Below are 25,307 nucleotides of genomic sequence, written 5' to 3' on the forward strand. Positions count from 1 at the left end.
AGAAGTCTAGACCACGCGGGGCACCGGTTCCTCTTTAGGAAAGAGTCCCACTTAGAGGAAATTCTGAAAGTTTGAAATGCACCTTTGTGACCACATGGGGGCCCCATTCAAAGGCTCCTTCCATCCGCTAGCCTGGGTTTGCCTCTTAAGGAGTTTTTCCAATTATTTATTTAATTTTTGTCTCCTTTTTGTTTAAAAATTCTGTTCTTATTACTACAAAATAAAAACAGGAATTGAAAAAAAAAATGTTAGAAAATGTATAAAAAGCGGCCCGCGGTCTCACTGTTAAAGAAAAAAGAAGCTACTTTGTGTTGCTCTGTATGCTTCCAAACTCGCGCGTGTGTTTTCTCTTTTACACAAAGCTGAGATCATTCTGGTCACACTTCTCCTCTTAAAATACCACGAACGTCTTCCCACACCAAGTTCTTCATCAAAATAATTATAAATATGGTATTGTGTTCATTCCACTTAGAAATATTTGTTATAAATAATAAACACATTACAGAAAGTTCTAAGTGGCTGTCTACTGGGATTTACCGAACTATTTTCCTATTGTTGGAAGAATTTATTCCATTTCAAACCAAGACAGACGTGAGCTACAGCTGTCCAAATAAATAAATAAATACACGAAAAGCCCAAATTGCCTGGCAAGGACCTAAAGCAGCAAAGGCGACGTGGCGGATGCCGGTGGGAGAAAACACCGGTCTCTTGGGGCTGTCGCCGCGGTCACCCGGCCCGGCCCGGTCCGGCTGGTCCCTGGAGCCGGGAGATTCCTTTTAGTAAGCGAGTCCCTTGGGGTGCGTGGGGTCCAGAGTTCGAGGCGCGGCAGGCTGCAGGTCAGGCGCGGGGTCCAGGCGGTGGCTCAGCGCACGCCCGGCCCTAGGCCGGTGGGGCGGGGCGGGGGGGGGGAGGGCGGTCTGTAGGCCCGTGGGTCGGGGGGTCAGGGGCCAGTGGGGGGGCAGCGTTGGTGGGGGGGCAGTGGGTCCGGGGGTCCAGAAACCTGTGGGCCAAGCAGCATCGGTGGTGGTTCAGGGGGTCGGGAGGCTGGTGGGTCGGCTGGCCCGTGGGTCGGACAGCGCCGGTGGGTCGGTGGACCGGTGGATCCAAGTGGGTCGGTGGGTAGGGAGGCCGGTGGGTCTGTGGGTCAGTGAGTCAGGGTGTCGGAGGGGTCGGCGGGCCGGTGGACTGGTGGCTCGAGAGGTCAGGGAGGCGGTGGGCGGGGTCGGAGGTCAGGAGGTCGGGCGGTCGGGGCTCGGGAGGCCGGTGGGTCCGGGGGCCTGTGGGTCCGCGGCCGGGCGGTCGGGGACTCGGGAGGCCGGTGGGTCGGGGGTCGGGGAGACCCAGGGATCCGCGGGCTGGTGGACCGGAGGGTGGGTGGGTCGGCCGGCCGCGGGGCGGGGCGGGGCGGGGCCGGGCGGGCCGGGCGCCGCGCCTGCCGTTCGCCTCTCCGGGCTGCAGGTGGGGCTGTGCGGCCGCGCTGCCTCCAGGAAGCCTCACGGGCCTGCGCCGGCTCCCAGGATGCAGTGTGGACCGGCCGGGCGCTGACGGCGGCGGCGCGTCTGCGGGCGGAGCGGCGCGGGCCGGCCAGCGAGGAGCGCGGCGACGCGGGCGGGGAAGGCAGGGCCGGGCGGGCGCCGCCTGCGGAGAGGCCGGGGGCCGACCTGCGTGGAGCCGCGCGCGGCGGCGGCGGCGGCGGCGGCGGCGACTTCCTCCGGGCCGGGCCGGACAGTGCACGGCCATGGCCGAGGCGGCCGCGGCTCCGGTAAGGGCGGCCCGCGCGCACCTACGCGCGGACTCGGGGCCCGGGCCCAGCACACGGCGCCGCAGGCCCTGGGGAGGGGCTCTGTGGGCCGGGCCGGGCCGCCGGGCCTGGGCTCCGGCGAGCGGGGCGCGGGGTCCGCCGGGGCCTACGGCGCCCGTCGGCCGGGCCCCCATTCGCGGCCGAGCCTGAGCAGGGCGGAACCGGCCGACCCCGCAGCGGAGGCCGCCCCACGCCGAGTTCCTGCAGCCCTCCGCGGCTTCCTGCCCCCGCCCCATCCGCTGGCCCCTTCATCTCCGCGCCCCCCACCCGCGTCTCCTTTCTCTGCCCACCGCTCTGCCTCAGCGTTCCCTACCCCCCAGCTCCCCCCAGCGGCCTGGTGGCACCTGGGAGGTGTCCGAAGCGGCTTCGATTCCGCACACACCGAGTGCCCAGCTCGATCGAGGTCGGGGCGGAAGACAGCTGCTCCCTCTTGTAGAAGCAGGCAGGCACCAGCCCTGTTAGGCATTATTTTGTCCTCACAGCAAACCTGTGGGGTAGGTGCTCGTTCCGTCATACAAAAGAAAAACCCGAGGCCTGGAGAAGTTAACTTGCCTAGGATCGCACAGCTAGAAAGTGTGTGAAAAGAAACAGTTGGTCCGTATTCAGGGACACATTGTGTGTTGGGGAAGCAGACAGGGACCCTGGTGATAACGATGCAAACAGAAAGAGGTGAGTGGTTCTTGCCTTGAGGCAGAAAGGTGCTCTGGGAGGGCAGAGGAAGGAGAGGGAGGGTCTGGCACCCCTTCCTGGCCTGGGCTTCTGTGATTTGAGCTGGGCTTTTGAGGAAGGCTAGGATTTCATCAGGCTGAGTGGACCAGTGGAGCTTTTCCGGTAGGGAGGTCGGCTTGCGCTCAGAGAGAAGGCAGTGCGGAGCGAATTCAAGGCAGTCCCTGCTCCATGGAAGATGGTTTTGGTAGAGAGGCAGTGGGAGAGAAGGCTGCAGGGAGAGTTGGAAGGGGTTTTAATGCCTGGACTTCATCCTATGGGTGGGGAGTCCTTGAAGGATTTGGAGTTCTCTTACCATCGGCTCCTCTCAAGCATAGGGTTTCCACTTCCCTGGCAGGAGTCTGAGGACAGCCCCATATTATCCACCACCCACCGTTTAGTAAGGAGCTGGGCCTGAGCACAAGCGGTCACCACCTCCCACTAAATAGTGCAAAGGCCCATTGAAATGGTAAGCACACTATGTGTGCCTTACTGTTTATAAAGGAGTTTATGCAGGTGTCCTTTTCCTGCAACGCAAAGATTGCATTCATATGGCAGGCAAGTGCACTCGGGGGCCGAATAGGATTTCAGTAGCTGGGGAGCCTGGTGACGAAGCGAATGGAGACTTCTGGAGCAAACTCTTGGAGGCTGGGGTCAGGTGGCAGGGACTGATCAGAAAGGACAAATGGGCAAGGGAAGGAATGGCGGCTGTCGTGGAGGGTGGCCCAGGGTGCCAGCCCAGCACAGTCCCTGCAGCCTCGGGGCAGAAGCACCTGCCTCCTGAGAGCAGGAGTCCCACCCACATCCAGTTGTGTCCCTCTAACGGCTCTCTGCCCATCCAAATCCTTCCCAGCAAAAGCCCTTCCTTCTCCAGGTCAGAGGTCATCCGGTGCGGCCTCCCTCCAAACAACCTCAGAAGCGCTAGGGTGCTTGACAGTTGTTTTTGGCCTCTGCTCGCACACCTCTCACTATTAGGCCCCCATGCTGTAGTTCTCGATGACTTTCTCCAAATGAGCCCACACTGCTCCCCACTAGTCACGTCTTTGTTTTGCAGATAGTCACCAACCATTTGTTTGGGAATAGTTTCCAGAATGTTGTAAGGAAACATGCGCCCTCAGGCACAGCCAGAAGAAGGCGCAGATATCTGGACCTCCTCTCTGACCCAGGGGGGCCCACCTTCACATGTGGGTGGGTCGAGTGGTTCAGCCCCTACCCAAGGCAAAATGTGCCCTTTCCTCGGGGTCTCCAACTGCCAACTGTCAGGTCACTCAAGCTACATGTGAACTTCCCAGCAACAGGGAAGTAAGTCACTGCTTGGGGGAAGCTTTATGACGGTTGTCGCACGCATAAAAGTCTAACTTTATGGCATATATTTTACCTTCCTCACCAATCTGTAAGGTGCGTCACTGATCCCGGAGTAGCTGCAAAAATGTCAGAAAATAATTTTCCCCTTGGGAGGGGTGGGGACAGTGCGAGAAGCAGACTCTCAGGGGGCCCAGTGGACCCGTGTTGATTTTGTCCCCTTGACCCACCCCTGCCACATGGGTCAAAAAGTCTAACTCTTGGCTGGTGGAGATTTGCAGTAATGGTGATTTTTAGTTTAAGGAGGAGTAACTGGGGAGGGGACAAAATCAAATGGCACTGGGGGGAGAGGGACTAGCTGTTTGATTTTTATGTTTATTAAAAAGAGAGAGATGCTTTAAAAAAAAAAAAAAAAAAAGGCAATTGAGCAATGCTCATGTTTGTGCCGGTTCAGTGAACCAGCTGTTTTTTTTGCTAGGTCATCATCCGTAGACAGTTCCTGTGTGATTATGATGGGAGGTGCTGGCTGGGCTCTAGTAAATCTGCAGTTTACTATTTATCCACTGAAACGCCCCAGCAGTGCTAAGTCACTGTTTATTTAGCAGAATTGCACTGAGCACCTTCCATGGGCCACACACTCTGCTGCAAAAAGCTGAAATACTGCCTTCAGAGAGCCCGTACGGGCAGATGCGGGAGGTCGCCTGCCGGTGCGTGCCGAGCCCTGGAGGGAAGGCACCTGCCCGGACGTTGGCAGTGTCTGAGTTACCCAGAGGAGCTGATCCTAGGCTGAGATGGGGCGTGTGGCCCAGGGCGTCCCCGCTTTCATTCCCAGCTCCGAGCCTTCTGGCCCAGCTCCCTGGCACCTAGGGGAGAGGGGCTCAAGGAACACGGTGGATGGAATGATTGATGGTGGACTTCTCTTTGTTTCTGAAAGATCTCCCCGTGGACGATGGCCGCCACAATTCAGGCCATGGAGAGGAAGATTGAATCGCAGGCTGCCCGCCTGCTTTCGCTGGAAGGGCGGACGGGGATGGCCGAGAAGAAGCTGGCCGACTGCGAGAAGACGGCCGTGGAGTTTGGGAACCAGCTGGAGGGCAAGTGGGCCGTGCTGGGGACCCTGCTGCAGGAGTACGGGCTGCTGCAGAGGCGGCTGGAGAACATGGAGAACCTGCTGAGGAACCGAAATTTCTGGATCCTGCGCCTGCCCCCGGGCAGCAAGGGGGAGGCCCCCAAGGTATCCCTCGGGCACCTGGGGTGGGACAGCCCGAGGGACTGTGCCTGTAAGCGTGTGGGTGAGCATGCGCGACACTGTTCCAGGTGCCCGTGACCTTTGATGACGTGGCCGTGTATTTCTCTGAGCAGGAGTGGGGCAAGCTGGACGAGTGGCAGAAGGAGCTCTACAAGCACGTGATGCGGGGCAACTACGAGACACTGGTGTCCCTGGGTAAGGCATGATACTCATTCTTCTGTTACATGTGACTTTGAAAGTCCTCAAACCTCTCTCTCCATGCGGGTGGTTTTCGTCACAACAATGTGTAAATCACTAGAAACTCGGACCATGCAAGGAGTTACTTCCTCCTCCTACTGAAGATGAGCATCAAGTGACCGAGTCGGAAGTTCCAACAACCTGGTGAAGTTCATGGGTGGCCAGACAGAGAAGGATGGTGGCATTTCTCCTAACCAGGCACGAAGGACGGACGTCTCTGTCCTGCTGAGACAGAGTCTAAAGCCTCAGGCTGCTTTCATGTCCAGGATGTAATCGACCCACATTCCTTTAGCCTTTTCTTACAGAGATATGTAGCCTGTAAGATACCTGAGGACACTCCTCTGGGTTGGTGGAGAATAAGGGCAGACCATGTTTCCCGTGGCCAGCGCTGTCTTCGTGCCTCGAGGCTCTGCTCCCTCAGACCCCGGGGCCGCGGTCACTCTCTACATGTGCTAGCCCCAAGAGGCTGTTCCTGCCTGGGCTGCCTTCCTCTTGCGATGGTTTCTGTGTGACCCCAGAAGGGAACAGGGGCAGGCGTGACGGTATACTTCAGTTTGAAGAAATGCACTGCTTCTTAAGGGAGAGACTCTATTAGAGTGTCTTCACCTGGGCATGAACATCTGGGGCCAGATGGTTGTTTGCTGTGGGGCTACTCTGTGCAGTGTAGGATGTTCAGCAGCATCCTGGCCTTGACCCACCAATGCCAGGAGCACCTCACCCCCAACCCCCAGTCGTGACAACCAAAAATGTCTCCTGACTGCCAAATGTCCCCTGGGAGACAGAATTGCCCATGGTTGGGAACCAGTGCTCTATGCTAATCTAGAAGTTTCGTTTCTTGGCCACTCGTGGATTCCCAGGCTGCCTGTCCGCAGCTCTAAATGGAACCACATGGCAAAAGCTAACCTTTCTGTCCTTCTCAGACTACGCCATCTCCAAGCCCGAGGTCCTCTCCCAGACTGAGCAGGGGAAGGAGCCATGCAGCTGGCGTCGCACTGGCCCCAAGGTTCCAGATGTTCCTGTGGACCCGAGTCCAGGTGAGGGGCTGAGAGAAGGCCAGGGACACCAGGCAGTCAGGTGGAAACAGGAAAGTAGAGGGTCAGGGAGGGCACGACCTTCTTTCCAGGAAGAGCCGAGGAGAAGCCTCAGACTTGAATATTTTAAATCTAAGCTTTTCAGTAGTTGAGTTATGACCTGTAGCCTGTTCCCCTAAACTCCAGGAATACTGGAGTGGAAAGAGGCAGCAAACCTGGTCTTTTAGAAAAGAGATAGAGCCAGGGCACACAATTAGGGGGAGAGGGAGGAGGACACTCACAGGGAAGGTAGGAGTGTGTCGAAGACTAAATGTAATTCCTTCCCGGTTTTATGAAGAGCCAGCCTTGCCCCCATCCAGGAGCCAGTCCCATTGGCTGGCCACATGTTTCAACATGATTAGAACGACAGATTTATTTAAGGTGAATCTGGATACCTGAGATCACTGCCTCGGATTTTCCTGAGCCAGGCAGCGCCTCTGAAAGTTAAGGGAGGGACAGGTGGATGCGTGAGAGAAGCCAGGTTACTGAAGTGAAGCCCTCGGCAGGTGTGGGGATGCGACAGCCCATCCCTGACCAGGAGGACCCTCCCCCGCAGCGGGCTCGAGCCTGCTTTCCGCCCAGAAGCGCCGTGTCTGTCCCACCGGCCTCGGGTTCCCCTGGCATCCGAACACCGGCGTCACCAAAAAGTCTCACCGTGTTTCGTTTGTGATTAATGACGTGCGTCTCCTGTGTTCGCTGTTTGAGCGCAAGTGGGCTTTCAGGCTGCCGGAGCAGAGCCGGCCACAGGGTCGTGCCCCGGAGAGCGCTCGCCAGTTTAGTCCCACAGACGTCCTTTGAGACTTTGCTAGGCGCCAGGGACAGAGCAGCAGGTGGAGGACAGAAAGATGACTAAGCAGGGCGCTGCGGAGTCTGAATGGAGAACAAGACTCTGACACCGAGCCCGGCCTCCTAGCACGGGGGGCGGTTCATCTTACTTAGATCCTCTATGTGGAGGCTTTCGGGTTCCCACCCCGGCATTCGTGAGAGCTAAGAGGGGCCCAGAAACACCGTGGCTGCTAGCGAGACCCCCACCACGCGCTCCCCTCCAACACACACTCCACTCTGCCTCAAGCCCGTCAGCAAGAACCCCGTTACCCCCACCCACCTCAGCGAGAGAAGCTGGACCCCCAGCTCGCTCCTCACCTGCTCCGGGCTTGGGCATCCCCTTGGCAAACGTCCTCTCCACTTCTCTTCAGCTCCTAAATTCTGCCGCTGTGCCTCAGGGAACTCAGCCCCCAGCAAGACCTCGCATCCTCCGGCTCTTGCCCGAGCATCCCCACCCATTCTTGTGCAGATGAGTCCTGGTTCTTCTGGGGGCCCTGCATCCGCTGCGGCCCACCCCTTCCCCCCCCCACCGCGTCCCTCCTAGCCCAGGCACGGAAGGCAGCAGTGTCCCTGCTCCATAGGGCCTCTGTGCTAGTCTCCCCTCCTCCCTGGAAACCCCCGCCTTTCACTCAGATGCCTCCCCTCTTCCTGCCGCCTCCTGCAGACCTCATCTCTGCTCCCACCATTGTGGCTGGCGAGGGCAGCATGCACAGACGGCCCTCTGAGCACCCCAGCCTCCACTCCCTCTCCACCACCCACTCTGAGGTCATTCCCTGTTGCTGACAGTGGTGCACCCCTCCCATCATCTTATTTTGAGCTCGGCCCCTCCTGTTCTTGCAGATCTCTCTTCCCAGTGCCCTGACCCCAGCATCTAGCCCTTTCACTGCCCAGCTGGTCCTGGGTGCCCTCTTTGCCCAGCCAGGGCTCTGGTCCAGGGTCACCCTCGCCCCCTCTCCCCTGTTAGTCATTGTGCTCACCCGGCAGAAACATAATCCCTGTTAAATCTGTCTGCCTGTCGTGCACCTGCTCCCATGCAGCTGCACGTGGCTGGAGAGGACCCCCCCCCCCCCCCCCCCAGCCCACAGCCCTCTATGTCTCACCTACAGTCCCGGGGGTGTCTCCTTGGTCCATTCAGTTGCTCAGAGGTTGGCAAACTGGCCTGTAGGCCAAATTGCCCACTGTCTGTTTTTTGGCCCATGAGCTTAGAATGGTTTTCATGTTGAACAAATACTGTTTAACTGAAAAAAGAAACAGAACTCACTGCCCTTCCACCCCACCGGCCTGTCTGTTCCACCCATGCCCTGTTCTCCATGTTGGCTGCCGTGGTCACACCTCCCACTGAAGGCCTGCTCCTCTGGGTACTAGATCCAGTCCAGGCCACCTTGGCAAGGACTTGCCCCCCACCGTCCTTCCCATCAACATCTGCCCCCCCGTCATTTGCCTGGTTTGGACACCAACCACTCGTGACCCCACATCCCTGCAGCGGCCCCCCTCATTTCTGCCCTCGTGTCCCACTCCCCAGGAGCACCCTCCTGCAGTGCCTGCTTTCTCCCATTCCTCTTCCGCTCCGGAGGTCCTTCCATCAACACTCCTGTCAAGGCCACAGGGGCCCCCATAGCATTAAAGGTCTGGTCTTACCATTGGTGATATTTGCCACCATTGATCGCTCTCTTCCCAGATTCGCTGCTTTGACAGGATGCCTCCCCCTCCTGGTTTCCTCCTGCCTTACTTAACACCTTTCCTTTGCTATTTCCCAGTGCTCTTTCTGGCCTCTTAAGTGTCGGGGTGCCCTTCCTCCTCTCTATGTGGTGGTCTCTGCCATCCCAGCAGTGACTGGGAAGGCTCCGCATGCCACCTGGGTGCCAACAGTTCCCATGGTGTGCCTTCTGCCTGGCTCCTCCCTGAATTCACACCCGGCTGCCTGGTCTGTCTCCACTCGGGTGGGATAGACGTCTCATGCCAAGCACACACCCAGCGGAGCTCCTCCTCCCCTCGTCCCTCCACCCCACATCTCCCCTGCTGCAGTGGCCAGCTACCCACCCTCCAGTTGCAGGCCGAGACCCAGGGCTCAGCCCCGGCCCTTTCTCCCGCCCACGGCCATCAGGGATCCTAGTAGCTAGCACTCCCTTCAGACTCGTCCAGAAGGCTGTCACACCCCATCTCCTCTACCCTGCCACCCAGCCCATCATCTCCTGCGGTCACCTCCTGACCAGCCTCCCCCCTCCTGCACTGATCCCCCAGAGTAGGCCCTACGCCCTTTCCTTCAAATCCACTTACTGGCTTCCCACTGCCTCAGGGACTCTGGCTCATGTTTCTGTTTGTGTCTCACTCCCTCTGTTCCCGCCATACCATCCTCCCTGCCGCTTCCCCCAACACTCTGGGCTGCCCCAGCCTCAAGCCTTTGCACTTGTAGCACCCTCTGCCAGGAATGCCCTTCAGGTCCTCCCCAGGCTCCACCCATTACCTCCTTCACCACTCTGCTTATTTAACATTTAAATCGTCACCTTATTTAAAATTGCAGCCCCTGTCCCCACTCAGAATTTCCAGTCTCCTTTCCCTGCTTTGGTTTGTTCTACAGCAGAGAGCATCATCTATTATGTGTATTTCTAGATTGTTATATATATTTCACATTTACAGAATCGATAGAGATCTAGATATTACATGTATTTCAGAGAGAGAGCTGATAGATTTCACGTTTGTAGATTAATATATGGCCGGCCGGGCTCTCCCCATCAGGATGTAAATTTCAAGAGGACAAGCACTTTTATTTCTTTTGTTCATATGATCGTTCCAGGCACCTCAAACTGCCTAGCACAGAGTAGAAATTCAACAATTATTTGTTGAATGTATGTAGCGTACGTAATTTAAAATATTTTTGTGTTATGTGTGTTCAATTCCTTGTTAGATTTCCTAGTCTCATTCCTCCCCAGGGTAACCAGTTGTCCTGAAGTGGATGTTTACCCTTTCCATCCGCATTTGAAAACTTTCATTTAAAGCTATTACATACATACGTAGCCATAAGCAATATATAATATGGTTTTGTGTGTTTTGAGAAATGGTATAAATGTCATTGTATTTATCGCTCAATATCGTGTACTTCAGATTTATCTCTGTTGATGCAGATAGATCAAGTTCATTCATTTTAACAGATGCTTAATATCCCAAAAGCAACTACATTCCAGCTTGTTCTCCACTGGTCTGTTGATTTGCACTTCAGCTGTTTCTGATTTTTCACTCTCCTGCGTGGTGCCGCAGTGGGCAGTCTTACCCCTGTCTGTCTGTGTCCTGCGCGGCGGCCTCTCCAGGGAACAGACTGGGGTGGACCCCCTGCATCGCTGGGCATGCTTGTCTGCACCTCCACCATTGCCATGGTTACGCAGCTGGTCCTGCTCCCATCAGCAGCCACGAGTGCCCGTTGTCTTACATCCTTGCCCTCCCTCAGCATTAGCTTCTTGCCAGTCTGGTGGAGGTTGAAATGGCATTGTGTTTTAATTTGCGTTTCCCCGACTCTTAGTGAAGTGGAGCATCCTTTTCGTGTTTATTTGGTTTCTTCAGTGGATTGTCTTTTTCTGTTTTTCTACTGTTGCTTTTCACTCTCTTACTGATTCAGACTTCTGTCTGTAGGTTCTGGATCCAAACGCTTCATCTGTTATTTGCATCACAAATGTCTTCTCCCAGCCTGTGGCAGGTCTTTTAACTTTGTCTTGCTTGTACAGAAGTCTTAATTTTGGGTACAGTCAAACCTACCAGTGTTTTCCTTTATGATCTGCTTTTTCTATCTTAGGATAGCCTTCCCTTCCTCACTGCAGGTCAGAAAGACATTCTTCTCCATCTTCTTATAAAACTTTTAAAGTTTTGCTTTGCACATTTAAGTCTTTAATTTATCGAGAATTAATATTTGTGTAGGTTACGAGGGAGAATTTAAATTTTTTTCCCCACAAGGACATCTGATTTCCCAACAAAGGCTGCTGAATATTCTGTCTTTTCTGCAATGATTTTTAATGCAGTTTGGTCATGAACCAGGTTCCCATGCATGCACTTGGTTTCTGGGCTCTTTATTCTGGTTTTTTGGTCTTTGTCTCTACGCCAATACTCCCTGTTTTAGCTTCATAAGAAGCCCTCAGATCTAGAAGACTAAGCCTTCCCTACTCGCTCTTCAAAAACTTTTCAAGACCCTGTTCATGAGTTTCAGAATCTTTATGTCAAGTTCTCAGAAAATCCTGCTGGAATTTTTATTGGAACTGCATTTACTTTATCATTTTATTTCTGGAGAATAAGCTTCCTCACAATATGAGGGGGCTCTCCCCATGGGAAGACTCACTGAGTGAAGGCTTCTGGGTGGCCTGAATAGGCTTCACGGTTTTCTCCAATTGTTGTTTCTATTGTGAATGGCATTTTCATATTAACTACATTTTAAATAGTTATTACAAGTATATAGCTCTGCTGTTGAGTTTCTTTAGTAAAAGACCCCTTTTGCTCAACCTCCTTATTATTTCTAGTGATTGACTTGTCAGTTTAGATTCTCATGGATTTTGTTCTGGAGACGGTTATGCCTTCCTCAGATAACATAAAAGTTCTCTCTTCTTTTAAAATTGTTGTAACTGTATTCTTCTTGTTTGGCAGTTTGGCCAGGATGTTGTTGAGTACTCCCAGAGATGGCCAGCATCCTTATCTGTGAGGTGCTTCGAAGGTCTGGGCAGTAAGGATGGTTTTTGCCATAGACTTTTGATGATACTCTTATTGTAAGTTTATAGACATGGGACACCTGGGTGGCTCAGTCGGTTAAGCATCTATCTTCGGCTCGGATTGTGGTCCCAGGGTCCTGGGATCGAGTCCTGCATCGGGATCCCTGCTCAGCGGGGACCCTGCTTCTCCCATCTGCTGCTCCCCCTTCTTGTGCTGCTCTCTCTCTCTGATAAACAAAAATCTTAAAAAAAAAAACACATACAGAATAAAATCCATGTAACCCTTAGAGAGTAAGAGTCGACACCCACATTCTCAATACCCCAGCATCAGAAATAGATCACAACCCAGAACCTTCCATCGCCCCGTGGTCCCTCTCTGATCCCATTCCCCTCCCTTCCTTTTACAGATAACCAGAAAATTCAGAAGGAGATGTGATCAGTCCCTTGCTTTTCTTTATATTTTTATTCTTTATATATATATTCCTAAATAACACTGTGAACTTTGTAGGAATGAGCTCACACCATCCATATTCTTCTTTAGCTTGCTTTTCTTGCTGGCCCTTGTTTCTGAGAGTTGTCCAGTGTTGACGCAGTACAGCTTCCCCTTTTCCTTTTCACCACTTCATGGTTTTCTGCTTTACAATGGCGACACGGTGCGTGCACTCCTTCTGTTGATGGGCGTTTGCGCTGTTCCTAACTTGTTTGCTTTTAGGAACGATGCTGTTGTGAAAATTGTGAAGCATGTGTCAAAAGTTTCTCTAGGTGTAGACCCGGGAGTGGAACTGCTGGGTTGTAGGAAAGATGTATGTTGGGCTTTTCCCGGTCACGTCTGAGTGCTCTGTAAAGTGGCCTGCCCACGGTGCCCAGCTGCCCACGGCCCCTCATCCTCGCCAGCCCTGGGAACGCCTCCCATCCTCATCTCTGCCCATCTGGAGGGAGTGCATCGGTTTAAAATTCCTATTTTAAAATGTGCATTTTCCCAATTAACAAGATTGAACATTACATCCTCTGTGTACAGGCCACTTGTCTGCTCTTCTGTGAAATGCCTGTTTATGCCTTTTGTCTGTTTTTCTTTTGTTTTCCCTTTACTTATTGATTTGTAGGAGCTCCTTTCAGGTTCTGAATATTAATCTTTTTCTCTGGCGGGTGTATTGCTAATATCTTCTCCATTTATGGTATATTTTAAAGAACAGATGCTTTTGATTTTTTTTTTTTAAGATTTTTTTTTTTTTTTATTCATGAGAGACAGAGCGAGAGAGAAAGGCAGAGGGAGAAGCAGGCTCCCAAGGAGCAGGGAGCCCGATGCGGGACTCGATCCCAGGACCCTGAGATCATGACCTGAGCCGAAGGCAGATGCTTAACCATCTGAGCCACCCAGGCGCCCCAGATGCTTTTGATTTTAATACACTTGGATTTTACCTTTATGATTTGTCCTTTTTATGTCATAAACAAGAAATTTCCCCTACCTCAAAGCAGTAGTACACCATCTCACGTTTGCTTTAAAAGTTCTGCCTTTCACATTCAAGCGCTTAGTGGCAGAGGGAGGTTGGGACCCTGGTTCTTTCTCACCAGCACTTTGGGTCATCTTTTCCTTTGCTCTGGGGGTCATCTTCCTAATTACCTTGTAACAAGTTCTGTGAAAAATCCAACTGGGATTGTGGTTGGAGTTGCATTCACTCTCTTAATCACGTTGGAGAGAATGGACCCCTCTGCGGTATTGAGGCACGTTACTGGGGAATGTCCTCAGCCTCCTCAGTGTAGCTCATTTGTCTCACGTGCCTCAATGAAGTTTTAGAATTTTCTCCAAATTTGTTGTTAGATACATTCCTAGGTTCCCTGTATTATTTCTTGTTTTTATTTTTATTTTTTTTTAGATTTTTTCCTTGTATTTTTTTAAAAATTGCTATTGTCAGTGGTGGTGTTTTTTTTTTTTTTTTTAGAGAGAGAGCTTGAGAGCTGGGAGGGGAGGAGCAGAGGGAGAGAGAGAATCTTAAGCAGGCTCCGCTCCCAGCCCAGAGCCTGACACAGGGTTCCATCTCACAACCCTGAGATCAAGACCTGAACGTAAATCAAGAATTGGAAGCTTAACCGACAGAGCCACCCAGGCACCTCTGTGGTGCCTTTTTTTTAACATGCTTTTTCTGTTTGTTGCTGACATCTGCGGGGGGGGTGCTGGAGGGGCAGGGAACTCCTTTTTCCCAGTGCCTGGTCTCATGCAGAAGGGGCTCAATTCTGTGACGTCTCTCTCTCTCTCTACCTCTGGGCATCCTTCCAGGGGGCCCACCAGGAACATACCTCATCATCAGAGAGTTTGGGAGCAGAACTGGACAAGCACAGTCCTTGCCCATCCATCCTCCTTCCCTTGGGCAGCTGGCTGCCCCCAGGGGCCAGGCCGTCTCTGTTGCTCTGCTGGGGACAGGCTCCTTCGCTGTGGCCCAGCAGGGGGTACTTCCTACCCTAAAGTAGTAGAGTTGCACTGACTACTTGACCCTTAATTTTCTACCTCTCTTCTCCTTCGTAATATAAACATACAAGGTCATAAAATACCCTCTAAGTACCACTGTAAATGCAGCTCACACATTTTGATAAATAATATCTTTATTGGCATTGGGTTCCAAATATCTTCTCATTTTCATTGTCATTTGTCCTTAGAGCCTTGGATTATTTAGAAAACATACATATTTTTAAATTTTAGTACATATGAGGAGTTTGGGGATATCTGTTCTTGATTTCTGACCTAATGTTATAGTCAGAAAATAAGGGTATAAAGTATAAATCTTTTAAAATTTACCAAAGTTGGGCGCCTGGGTGGCTCAGTTGGTTAAGCGACTGCCTTCGGCTCAGGTCATGATCCTGGAGTCCCGGGATCGAGTCCCGCGTCGGGCTCCCTGCTCGGCAGGGAGTCTGCTTCTCCCTCTCCCGCTCCTCCCTCTTGTGCTCTCTCTCTCTCTCTCTCTCAAATAAATAAATAAAATCTTAAAAAAAAAAAAAAAACTCCTTAAAAAAAAAATAAATAAAATAAAATTTACCAAAGTTCAGGGGCACCTGGATGGCTCAGTCGTTAAGCATCTGCCTTCGGCTCAGGTCATGATCCCAGGGCTCTGGGATCAAGCTCCACATCGGGCTCCTGCTCCGCGGGAAGCCTGCTTCTCCCTCTCCCGCTCCCCCTGCTTGTGTTCCCTCTCTCGCTGTGTCTCTCTGTCAAATAAATAAATAAAATCTTCAAAAAAAAATTTACCAAAGTTCATTTTATGGTCTAGAAAGTGTTCATTTTTCCTTACTGTTCTGCGTGGCTTGAAAAACTTGTGTTTTCCTTGTCTTTAGAGTCTACTACGTCCACTTGATCGGGTTTGTTAATAGTGTTACTCGAATTTCCTATAACCTTGAGTCAGCTAGATTTATCAGTTACAGAAACAGGTGTGTTGAAACCCCCCGCTGAGAAGTTAGGAGTTGTTTCTTTCTCCCGGAGTTTTGCTTTATTATTTTGAAGCCAAGGTATTAGATTAAACATTTAGCATTATTTTCTCTTTCTGGTCAATGTAACATTGCACAGGGACCCTTTTTTTTATTTCTATGAATATTTCTCTTTTCAAAATCTATTTCCTCTGATATGGTATAACTACATCTTTTTTAAAAATGTCTTTATTCTGGCTTTTATTCTTTTACACTGCTCTTGCATCCTTTTGTTTTAATTGCGTCTTTTGCAAACAGCATATAGCTAGGTTTCTTGTTCGGTTTTTTGTTGTTGCTGTTGTTTTATTTTATTTATTTATTTACCAGAGAGAAAGAGAGAGCACAAGCAGGGGGAGTAGCAGGCAGAGGGAGAAGCAGACTCCCTGCTGAGCAGGGAGCCCGATGTGGGACTCGATCCCAGGACCCTGGGATCACGACCTGAGCCGAAGGCAGACGCTTAACTGACTGAGCCACCCAGGCACCCCAGTTTCTTGTTCTTTTTTAGTGTGATCATCTTTACCTTTTAAATGTCCAGAACAGTGGGCACTAGGCACATGTGGTTGTTGGTCACTTAAAAAGTGCTGTAAAAGGGCACCTGGGTGGTGTAGTCGGTTAAGCGTCTGCCTCTGGCTCAGGTCAGGATCCCAGGGTCCCAGGATTGAGCCCCGTGTCAGGCTCCCTCTCAGTGGGGAGTCTGCTTCTCTGTCTCCCCCCATTTCCTGTACTCTCTTTCTCTCTCATTCTCAAATAAATAGATAAAACTTAAAAAAAAAAGTGATGTAAAGATGAAATACATAAATTTTGGATATATTGGGTTAAGTAAAATATATTATTAAAATTAATTTCACCTGTTCCTTTTTATTTATTTATTTTTTAACATAACTATTAGAAAACCTAGAATGAGGGGCGCCTGGGTGGCTCAGTCGTTAAGCATCTGCCTTCAGCTCAGGTCATAGTCCCAGGGTCCTGGGATCGCGCCCCGCATCAGGCTCCCTGCTCGGTGGGAAGCCTGCTTCTCTCCTTCTCCCCCTGCTTGTGTTCCCTCCCTTGCTATGTCTCTGTCAAATAAATAAAATCTTCAAAAAAAAAAAAAGAAAACCTAGAATGAGCTACACGGCCTACATGGTTTCTCCAATGGACAATGCCGGTCCACCCTGCTTACACTGATTGTGTTCGCTAGCATGTTTGGATTCTCACTCACCATCTTGACTTGTGTTCAGACCTTAGACCACCTTTTCTGTATTTCTTTTTTTTTTAATTTATTTATTTGACAGAGAGAGACACAGCGAGAGAGGGAACACAAGCAGAGGGAGTGGGAGAGGGAGAAGCAGGCTCCCCACGAAGCAGGGAGCCCAATGTGGGGCTCGATCCCAGGACCCTGGGATCATGACCTGAGCCAAAGGCAGACGCTCAACGCCTGAGCCACCCAGGCGCTCCTCTATTTCTTTTTTAGTACTTTTCCTTTGAGAGTTCTTCATTTAGATTCTTTCTTCCTCAAACTATTTTTTTCCTTTTTTTTCTTTTAAGATATTATTTATTTATTTGAGAGAGAGAGAGAGCACAAACGGGGGTCAGGCAAAGGGAGGAGAAGCAGGGACCCCCCCAACTCTGGACTCGATCCCAGAGTCCTGGGATCATGACCTGGACTGAAGGCAGACACTTAACCAACTGAGCCACTCAGGCGCCTCTCAAACTAGTATTATTTTTAATTAGTTTGGAAGTTATATGTTCTGTTTCTGTTCTTTTAGAGGTGACTTTAGGAGTTTTTTTTTTTTCTTTACAAACATATCCCTTAGAAGTCTTTTGTGGGTCTGTGAGTGACAGACTCTCAGTTTGTGTTCGTATAGGAGTTTTTATGTGTCTGAAAATACTCTTATTCCATCCCTGTATTTGAGGGATATGGATTCTTGTGTGAATGTTATTTTCTCCTAGCCCCTTGAAGATGCTTTGCTGAGAGGGAGAAGCTGAGAAGCCATCCAACCGTCCCGCCATTGTGGCCTGGTGGGCGGTCTGCCTTGTCCTCCGCCAAGCAGGCCTCTGACTCTGGGGGCCTGCAGTCTTTCCGCATGTCCAGGCAGGGATTTCTTTCTCTTGATCCAGCTTTAATCATCAGTAGTTTTCAACAGTTTGGGAAATTTTGCAGTATTATCTCTCTGAATATTGCCTTGCCCGCCTTCTCCCTACTTGTTTATTCTGGAATGTTTTTGTACTGTCCTTCATAACGGTGGACGTCTCTTCATATTTTCAGCTCCGTCCATCATTTCTTATCTGTCTTCTAGTTAGCTCACCAGCCTCGGCTCGGTTCTTTGCTCTCTGTTGTTTTGCCTATAAACTGGATTTTTAAATTTCAGTGATTTTATTTTACACTTCCAAAGTTATATTTTCTTCTTTTTTCAAAATCTGATCGGTCTATTTGGGTAGGCTCTGATTTATCAGACTCTCCCCCTTTTTACTTTTCCAAATATATTAAACTTTATATTCGGCATATTCCAGTATCCAGCGTCTCTGCAGGCCAGATCCTGCAGTACATGACCTCTGACCCCCTGAGGGGGCCACTTTTCTTGTTGAGGTGGTAATCTATAGTGGTGAGCTCAGTAACGCCTGCAAGCTATGTGGAAAATGCTCTCCTCCTGAGACTCTCTGTCCGCCTCTGCTGGTCCTCGGGGCCACCACGGTCTCAGCCTGGAGGCTTTCAGGCCACTCTGTCATGTGACCTGGCAGGGGACAGCCTTGGGCACAGGCCGCAGTGCATCAACTCCCAGGGTGGTACTTAGGTCCCCGCACCCTTCGGCTTTTTCTTTTTTCTGTAGTTCTTGGGAGTCAGTTCAGCCACAACTCTCATGTTGTTTGGCTCCTCTTCTGGTTGTAAGTTTAGTTTTTTCATAGGGACCTGAGTTGTGGGGGTGTCCCTGGGGGGCAGGTTTGCATTTGTCTGTGCTGGGGGGCCTCATGGGTTGCGGGGGGGGGGGTCAGCCAATGTTTCTGTGGATTTCTCAGCTTCTGGTCTCTGCACCGTGTGGGTGGTATGAATTCAGTGTGGGCGTGGGGAAATTCCACTTTCTTAGGGTGGCTATCCCACCCATGGCCCTAGACAGGTGGCAGCTTCCTGGTAGTGCCTTCAGGTGAATGGAATTTTTCTAGTCCCCAGCTCACTAGGACGGAGCCTCATGGCTCAGACAGCTCAGCAGGGCTCTTAGCCTCGCTTGGGCATCAAAGCCCAGTCCCTAAGGCCTGTCTCCTGTTCCAGCGACTCACTGGGTTGCTTGGCTCCTGTTCGAACTCTTGATTGACTTTGCATTTGCTGTTTGATTCTTGTATCTGGAATCTTTCTTTTATGCTCCCTTATATACAGGTGGGGGAGTAAGGTTTTGGGAGATATTTCGAGTGACTTTTTATATAGCATTTCTGCGTTAAAAGTGAGGGCAGGACTTGCCCAGAGCAGCTCAGTCTTCTGCGTGGGCCAGAGGTCGCCCTGAGAATGCCTTCCCATCCTACCCTATGCTCAATACCATGTGACCTCATGCTTTGCCCAGAAGGCCCTGCCATCCCCTCCGCTCTGGCCTTCCGTTCCCACCAGGTTCTCTTGCTTTTTGACCCCTGTAAGCCCCTGTGTCCACGTCCTTGGTTGGATGTGTGTCCGCCCCAGGCCCGAGGGGCCCTGATGCTGTATGTTCATGCCCTTTCCCTTTCTTAGGCTCGGGGCCCCCAGTTCCTGCCCCTGACCTCTTAATGCAGATCAAGCAGGAGGGCGAGCTCCAGCTCCAGGAGCAGCAGGCTCTGGGGGTAGAGGCATGGGCAGCCGGACAGCCAGATATCGGGGAGGAGCCGTGGGGCCTCAGCCAGCTGGACTCCGGAGCAGGAGACGTCTCTACAGATGCTGCCTCTGGTGAGTGGCCACAACCGGAGCCGACACCAGGAACGAGATGCAGGGACTAAGGGTAGGGTGCAGGGAAGGAGCTTCTGGAAGCACTGTGGGAGCTGTGGGCTCCTGACTCATGGAGAAGTTTCCCCACCTGAAGGCAGGGGGCTGTCCCAAATGATATTTTGCAGGCCCCACCGTGGGTTGGATGATGCTCTTGTCTTGGCATCTCTCTGCCTGACCTTTGTCAGCTGCACTCCTGTTCCTGCCCCCACCACGGGCATTTGAATTGCCAGATGCCTCACATTCAAGAGGACTGTATGAAATAAATAACATCTGAGCTTCCTGGTGCCTCAGAGAAGGAGCAAAAGAGAACTGGGTGCGGGAGAGGCGGGGCTGTTCGCTCCCACAAAAAAGGCGGGGTCTTAGGGTCTAGCCTGTCCTTCCTTTCGCACAGGCTTTCCGCGCCCTTCCTTCCCCTAACCCATGGGCTCTGATCTCTCTTCATTGCAGGCGTCCACTCCAACTTTTCAACCACTCTCCCACCCACTTCCTGGCAGGCGGACCTCCCTCCCCACCATCCTTCTTCAGCATGCTCAGACGGGACACTGAAGCTCAACACAGCGGCCTCCACAGAAGGTATGGGGTGGCAGAGGATGGGAAAGGGTCGCATCTTCCTGGGAGGCTGCCTCAGCCCAGGGTCCTCACTTTTACCAGTGAACGGCCCTGACCTTTCGGCCAAGAGGCCGTTAGGTGTCTGTGATGTTCAGACTCTGTACGGTCTGTCCTTTATCTCCTTCCAAATTCTTACACTTGGACAGCCTTTCTTGAGAATGTTTCCGGCTGTCCCTTTCTCATACGGTCTGAACCAGTCAACCCTGGTAAGCTGATCCATTGAGAGGATGTACCTCCTGCCCAGGCTCAGCAATCCTGGCTCCTGGCTGGCATTGAAAAACCAAAAGCAAACCAGAACCGCTTCTTAGGTATCAGCGCTACCAAAGACAGGTGTCTGAAGGCCAGAATCGGGAAGAACAACTACCGAATTTATGTACTGGCTTTCTTTTCACTTCAGTTTTGAAGGCCAGTTGTCTGTTACTTTAATCATTTCTATCATATTTTATCCCCCCCAAAATGTGCTAAAAGCCTGCGTCCCTGATCTAAAACTTCAGGATGTGAGATTCAAGTGCGTTTATATAAAATCAAAAACATTTGTACTATTTCACTAATATTTTTATCATTAGCTAGCTGGCCACATTTACTGAATGCTTGCTGCCTTCCAAATAGCGTGCTAAGTGCTTTCAGACGTGACATACAACCCTATGAAATAGGGTCTTCATAGAGGAGCTGTTGGTCAGAGAGCTACCTGAAGCCCACAGCTGGCCTGGGGGGGCCGGCGGGGGGAGGACAGTACAATGATAGATCGGCCGGAGCCCAACGCTGGGCTTCTGCCCCTTGGCTACTTGGCCACCAGTGGTCAGCTTCAGGATAAACACATGATTAGTCTTGAGAGCCAGCGTGAACACGGAACGTGGTGAGCAGATACGTTGGCTTTACCTGTGAAGGGCCTCACCCACAGGCTGAGGCAGCCCCAGGCCTGCGGGGAGGATGCCCTGCTGAGCCGGATCCTGAGGTGGGGAGAGTAGGGCTCAGCGGTGGTCGGGGAGCTGAAGAGCCCGATGAAAGTATCAGGCCTTCCTTCTCTAAGCAGGTACCAGGACAGAATGATACGGGGTCTTTCTGTCTTTCTCAGCAGATGTAAAAATTGTGATAAAAACAGAAGTCCAGGAAGAGGAGGTGGTGGCCACACCGGTGCATCCTACTGACCTAGAGGCTCATGGGACCCTGTTTGGACCAGGCCAGGCCACAAGGTTTTTCCCTAGTCCTGTCCAGGAAGGAGCCTGGGAGAACCAGGGCAGCTCCTTCCCCAGCCAGGACCCCGTGCTGGGGCTGAGAGAGCCTGCCCGGCCTGAGCGGGACATGGGTGAGCTCAGCCCGGCCGTGGCCCAGGAGGAGACCCCCCCCGGGGACTGGCTCTTTGGGGGGGTCCGGTGGGGCTGGAATTTCAGGTGTAAACCCCCTGTGGGCCTGAACCCGAGGACTGGGCCCGAGGGGGTGCCCTACACCTCCCCTGACAACGGAGAGGCCGTGCTGGACCCCACCCAGGCCCCGAGACCCTTCAGTGACCCCTGTAAATACCCCGGCCGGACAAAAGGCTTCGGCCACAAGCCAGGCCTGAAGAAGCACCCCGCAGCCCCTCCCGGAGGGCGGCCCTTCACCTGCGCCACGTGCGGGAAGAGCTTCCAGCTGCAGGTCAGCCTGAGCGCGCACCAGCGCAGCTGCGGGCTGCCCGAGGGGGCGCCGGGGGGCGCGGCGGCGGCGGCGGCGGCGGCGGCGGGCGGCGGGGCGCGGGACGGCAGCGCGCTGCGGTGCGGGGAGTGCGGGCGCTGCTTCACGCGGCCGGCCCACCTCATCCGCCACCGCATGCTGCACACGGGCGAGCGGCCCTTCCCCTGCACCGAGTGCGAGAAGCGCTTCACCGAGCGCTCCAAGCTCATCGACCACTACCGAACCCACACGGGCGTGCGGCCCTTCACCTGCACCGTCTGTGGCAAGAGCTTCATCCGCAAGGACCACCTGCGCAAGCACCAGCGCAACCACGCGGCGGGGGCCAAGGGCCCGGCCCGCGGCCAGCCCCTCCCGCCGCTCCCGGCCGGCCCCCCGGACCCCTTCAAGAGCCCGGCCTCTAAAGGACCCTTGGCCTCCACAGACCTTGTGACCGACTGGACTTGTGGCCTGAGCGTCCTGGGACCCAGCGATGGCGCGGACCTGTGAGGCGCCCCCCCCCCGCCCCCGGGCGGGCGGGGGGCGCCCGGCCCCCTCGCCCCTGCAGGCCGCGCGTGGCCGAAGTCCCACTTGCAGACGTCGGGGTGGTGGTGAAAGCGGAGGCCGGAACGGAGCCTGGGGGAAGGCGATTTCCAAGTTGCTGAACTGATCCCTGGAAAAAGAGAAACTATCCGGCTTCCACCTCTAAACAAAGTAGAACTCTCTGATTGTGAAACTGAGCAGCATAGAATTTTAAGTAATTTAATTATGAAAACTTTTTTTTTTTATTCTTGACGAAAAAAGCTGGAAAATAGTCGTAGCACCAGTTTAAACTTTATAGTATACTTTTGGTTTCCGGAGCGTGTTTGTGTGGACTGTGTCCTTACCAAGTCTGACGTTGTGTGTGCCCGGAGTTGGCCGGCTGGGGACACAGGCCCCACTGATGTCTAGGGATGGGCTGGTGGTGGCACAGAGTTGGGGGGAGTTGAGACCCCCCCCCCCAAAGCTGTGCTCAGCCTGGGGCGGGGCAGGGCTGCAAGCTCGTCGCATCACCACCTGCTCTACAAGGTGGAAACCCCCCCCCCCACCTCGTGTCAGCTGGGAGAAGGACTTGCCCACCAGCAGCCGGTCCCATTTCCCAGCTCTCCTCCATCTGAAAAGGCCCCCAAACGGGCTGGCCTATTATGGGCCATCTGTCACCCCTATCGAAAGGGGTCTGGGTGGTGTCACCCTGTTAGGTGACTCAGAGCCTTATAAACAGAGAGTCATCTGAAAACCCAGCGTTAAGGCTGCAGAGGTGAGGCAGCTGAGGCGGGCAAGTGGAACCCTTCGATGTCACACCCCAGCAGAGCCAGGAACAAAGCCTGGCCTGCCCACCCCGGAGTGGGGCCGCTTTCCACTCCAGCGAAATGCCTCTCTTTCCTTTTCTCTCTGTGTGGTGTTTCTTCATTGTCAAAATGCCTTCACTTCGCATCTCATTTGATTACTGTGACCTTGTGAAGCACGCAGGACCAGTATGCTTTCTTGTTAGAGATGAGGAAGTAAATTCCTCAAGGGGGACACATCCCAGCCTCGCTCGGTGAGTGCAAGCTGCCGTGCCCGCAGTCGAGGAGGGGCCTCTGATTAGACGCGGCTCATCCTCCTGGAGCATCAGTTTTGGGGGAGGGAAGGTTTTCGTCTTTGCCCTCTTAAGATTGGTGCATCTGCCGGAGCAAAGTCATCAGGCGTCAAGATGTAGCTGAGCGCCCGCCCCTCCGGTGTGCATGCTCACCACCCACACCCACACCCCGGGGGGCGCCCGGTGGCAGGTCTGAGAGGCTGGGCAAGGGCCGAGCGCTTGTTCATTCCCCGTCTGACATCTCACAGGTAGAATTAGAAGTGGCCCAGCTTTCTTGATTCTACCACACTGCTGTCCCTCCCACACGAGTGTCCATCCCGTTTTGTTGGAACAGCCACTGGACTGGTTCCCTTCCCCCAAATGGGTCACTTGTTTCCCCTGAGGAGCAAGAGACCGTGGCCTCCGTTCAGTCAGCTCCCTCATGCGTACTTTTATTAGGCAATAGACTAGTTAAGAAAATTGTTTCTATGTACTGTATATTTTGTACCTGTTTACACTTCTAATATTGATATAACTGATATTTTGAAAAACAAACGAAGAGGAAACATCCTGTTAAAATAAAACCTAACCAGCACCAAGGCGCTTTGGTCGGTTCCATTCTTAGACCCATGCTTCGGCACCGAGGCCTCCAAACCCCTCTTGCTCGCGGGCTTTGTGGCCAGTTTCCTCACGCCCTCCGCCCTCCGCCTGCGCTTGGTCACCTCAGACCCAGGGAGGCCACCGCCCCTGAGAGCTAGGAGTGGAAGAATCCAGAGAACTTTGACACCGTGGAGGGAAAACCGTAGCGCATCCCGTCGCCGGGCTTCAGAATGTCATCATGGCTTGTGTAATTTGGCTTTATGTAATCTGATGTGATGTACGTGAAGATAGGTCTGGGAGGAAAAGGGCAGAATATCAGAAAACAGCGGGTGCTGGATGTTCTCTCCTCGCATCTTGGCTGGGCAGGGGTGAGGAAAGATCTGATCATGCCTGGGGTGGTGGTTTTCCCGGGCCGGGAGTGAAGTCCGCCGGTGGTGTCTGAGCCGGGCTCACACCCACGTTCCCATCAACCAGAGTTAACGATTGTTAATGTTTTGTCTCGCGTGTTCCGTCTCTTTCACATTTGGATCTTTGTCTTTTTAAGAAAATGAAAATGTAAAATAAAATCTGCGTAAAATTGCCCCAAGGGCACGGGAGTGGGACATGGAGAAAGAGCAGAAGTGGGTCTCAGCCAGGCCCATCGTGATGATGGCGTCACTTGTGATGGGCAGCCCTGACTCTCTCACGCGCTGCTTGCCTACTTCCCTGCTCCCCCACTGGCCATGTCTCCAGTCCTGGGCAATCGGCAAGGGACCCTTCTGGTGTCTGCCCAGCTCGCCATGCCTCCAGCCCAGCGCCGCCCTTGGCCGTTCCCACACGCTCTCCTGCCACACGTCCTGTGTGCGGGAAGCCCAGGTATCATGCCAAAGCCCCCAGCCAGTGTGGTTCACTCAGTGGCCGACTCCCAAGGCTCTGGCTTGGGTGCACTCTCAAAACAGAAAACGTGGGGGCGCCCGGGTGGCTCAGTTGTTAAGTGTCTGCCTTCGGCTCAGGTCATGATCCCAGGGTCCTAGGATCGAGTCCCACATCGGGATCCCTGCTCGGCGGGAAGCCTGCTTCTCCCTCTCCCACTCCCCCTGCTTGTGTTCCTGCTCTCGCTGTTTCTCTCTCTGTCAAATAAATAAAATCTTAAAAAAAAAAAAAAAAAAAAACAGAGAACGTGGGGAGGACAGGGTTGGGGGGGCGGGGGCTGGAGCTCAGTATCAACTTCCACAAGGGGCACCTGATCAGCAGTTAGGGCGATCAGGCGAGCGCCTTGGGCTGGGGGCCCACTGCTGCCCGGAAGCAGCCTGCTTAGGCCAAAGCACAGTGGTCCCTTCTCGGTTAGTGTCCTCTTGCTGCTATGACCACAAACTTGGTGGCTTAAACCAGTACAGATTTGTCTTATGCTTCTAGAAGTCAGAAGTCCAAAATGAATCTTAGGGAGCTAAAATCTAGGTGTCAGCAGGGCTGCGTTCCTCCTGGAGCCCAGAGGAGAATCCATTGCCTCGCTGTTTCCCACTTGTAGCAGCCACCTGCGTCTCTTGGTTCGTGGCCCTCATCTTCCGTGGGAGTCACTCCAACCTCTGCTTCTATCATCACATCATTTTCTGACTTTGACTC

The 25,307-nt window shown here is 52.9% G+C and overlaps 1 protein-coding gene across 7 annotated transcripts; it reads left to right on the plus strand.

Annotated features, from left to right (window-relative positions):
* The first annotated feature begins 666 nt into the window (after positions 1-666).
* On the plus strand, positions 667-23,705 carry ZNF746 (zinc finger protein 746). 7 transcript variants are annotated; one of them, XM_064575786.1, is made up of 7 exons: positions 667-779; positions 4,743-5,042; positions 5,126-5,252; positions 6,215-6,328; positions 19,022-19,213; positions 19,700-19,825; positions 20,937-23,705. In XM_064575786.1, the coding sequence occupies exons 2-7, from the start codon at positions 4,758-4,760 to the stop codon at positions 22,016-22,018; spliced, it is 1,926 nt and encodes a 641-aa protein (XP_064431856.1). In that variant the 5' UTR covers positions 667-779; positions 4,743-4,757; the 3' UTR covers positions 22,019-23,705. The 7 variants fall into 7 exon arrangements, with proteins under 7 accessions (XP_064431856.1, XP_045720050.2, XP_064431853.1 ...); XM_045864094.3 differs by lacking the exon at positions 667-779 and adding an exon at positions 1,537-1,762 and having other exon boundaries at positions 20,940-23,705; XM_064575783.1 differs by lacking the exon at positions 667-779 and adding an exon at positions 1,539-1,762.
* Positions 23,706-25,307: the final 1,602 nt, after the last annotated feature.

The sequence above is a fragment of the Mirounga angustirostris genome, unplaced genomic scaffold, assembly GCF_029215605.1.
Source record: "Mirounga angustirostris isolate CCGP_5_RB_7025 unplaced genomic scaffold, mMirAng1.0.hap1 SCAF_12, whole genome shotgun sequence".
In the NCBI taxonomy this organism is placed as follows: Eukaryota; Metazoa; Chordata; class Mammalia; order Carnivora; family Phocidae; genus Mirounga; species Mirounga angustirostris.

Bases quoted from the DNA above. Each gene is read 5' to 3' on its own strand.
- ZNF746 (XM_064575783.1), top strand. From the start codon at position 1,739: ATGGCCGAGGCGGCCGCGGCTCCG. The intron at 5,043-5,125 runs GTATCCCTCGGG...ACACTGTTCCAG, and splicing joins GCAAGGGGGAGGCCCCCAAG to GTGCCCGTGACCTTTGATGA. The intron at 19,214-19,699 runs GTGAGTGGCCAC...TCTTCATTGCAG, and splicing joins CTCTACAGATGCTGCCTCTG to GCGTCCACTCCAACTTTTCA.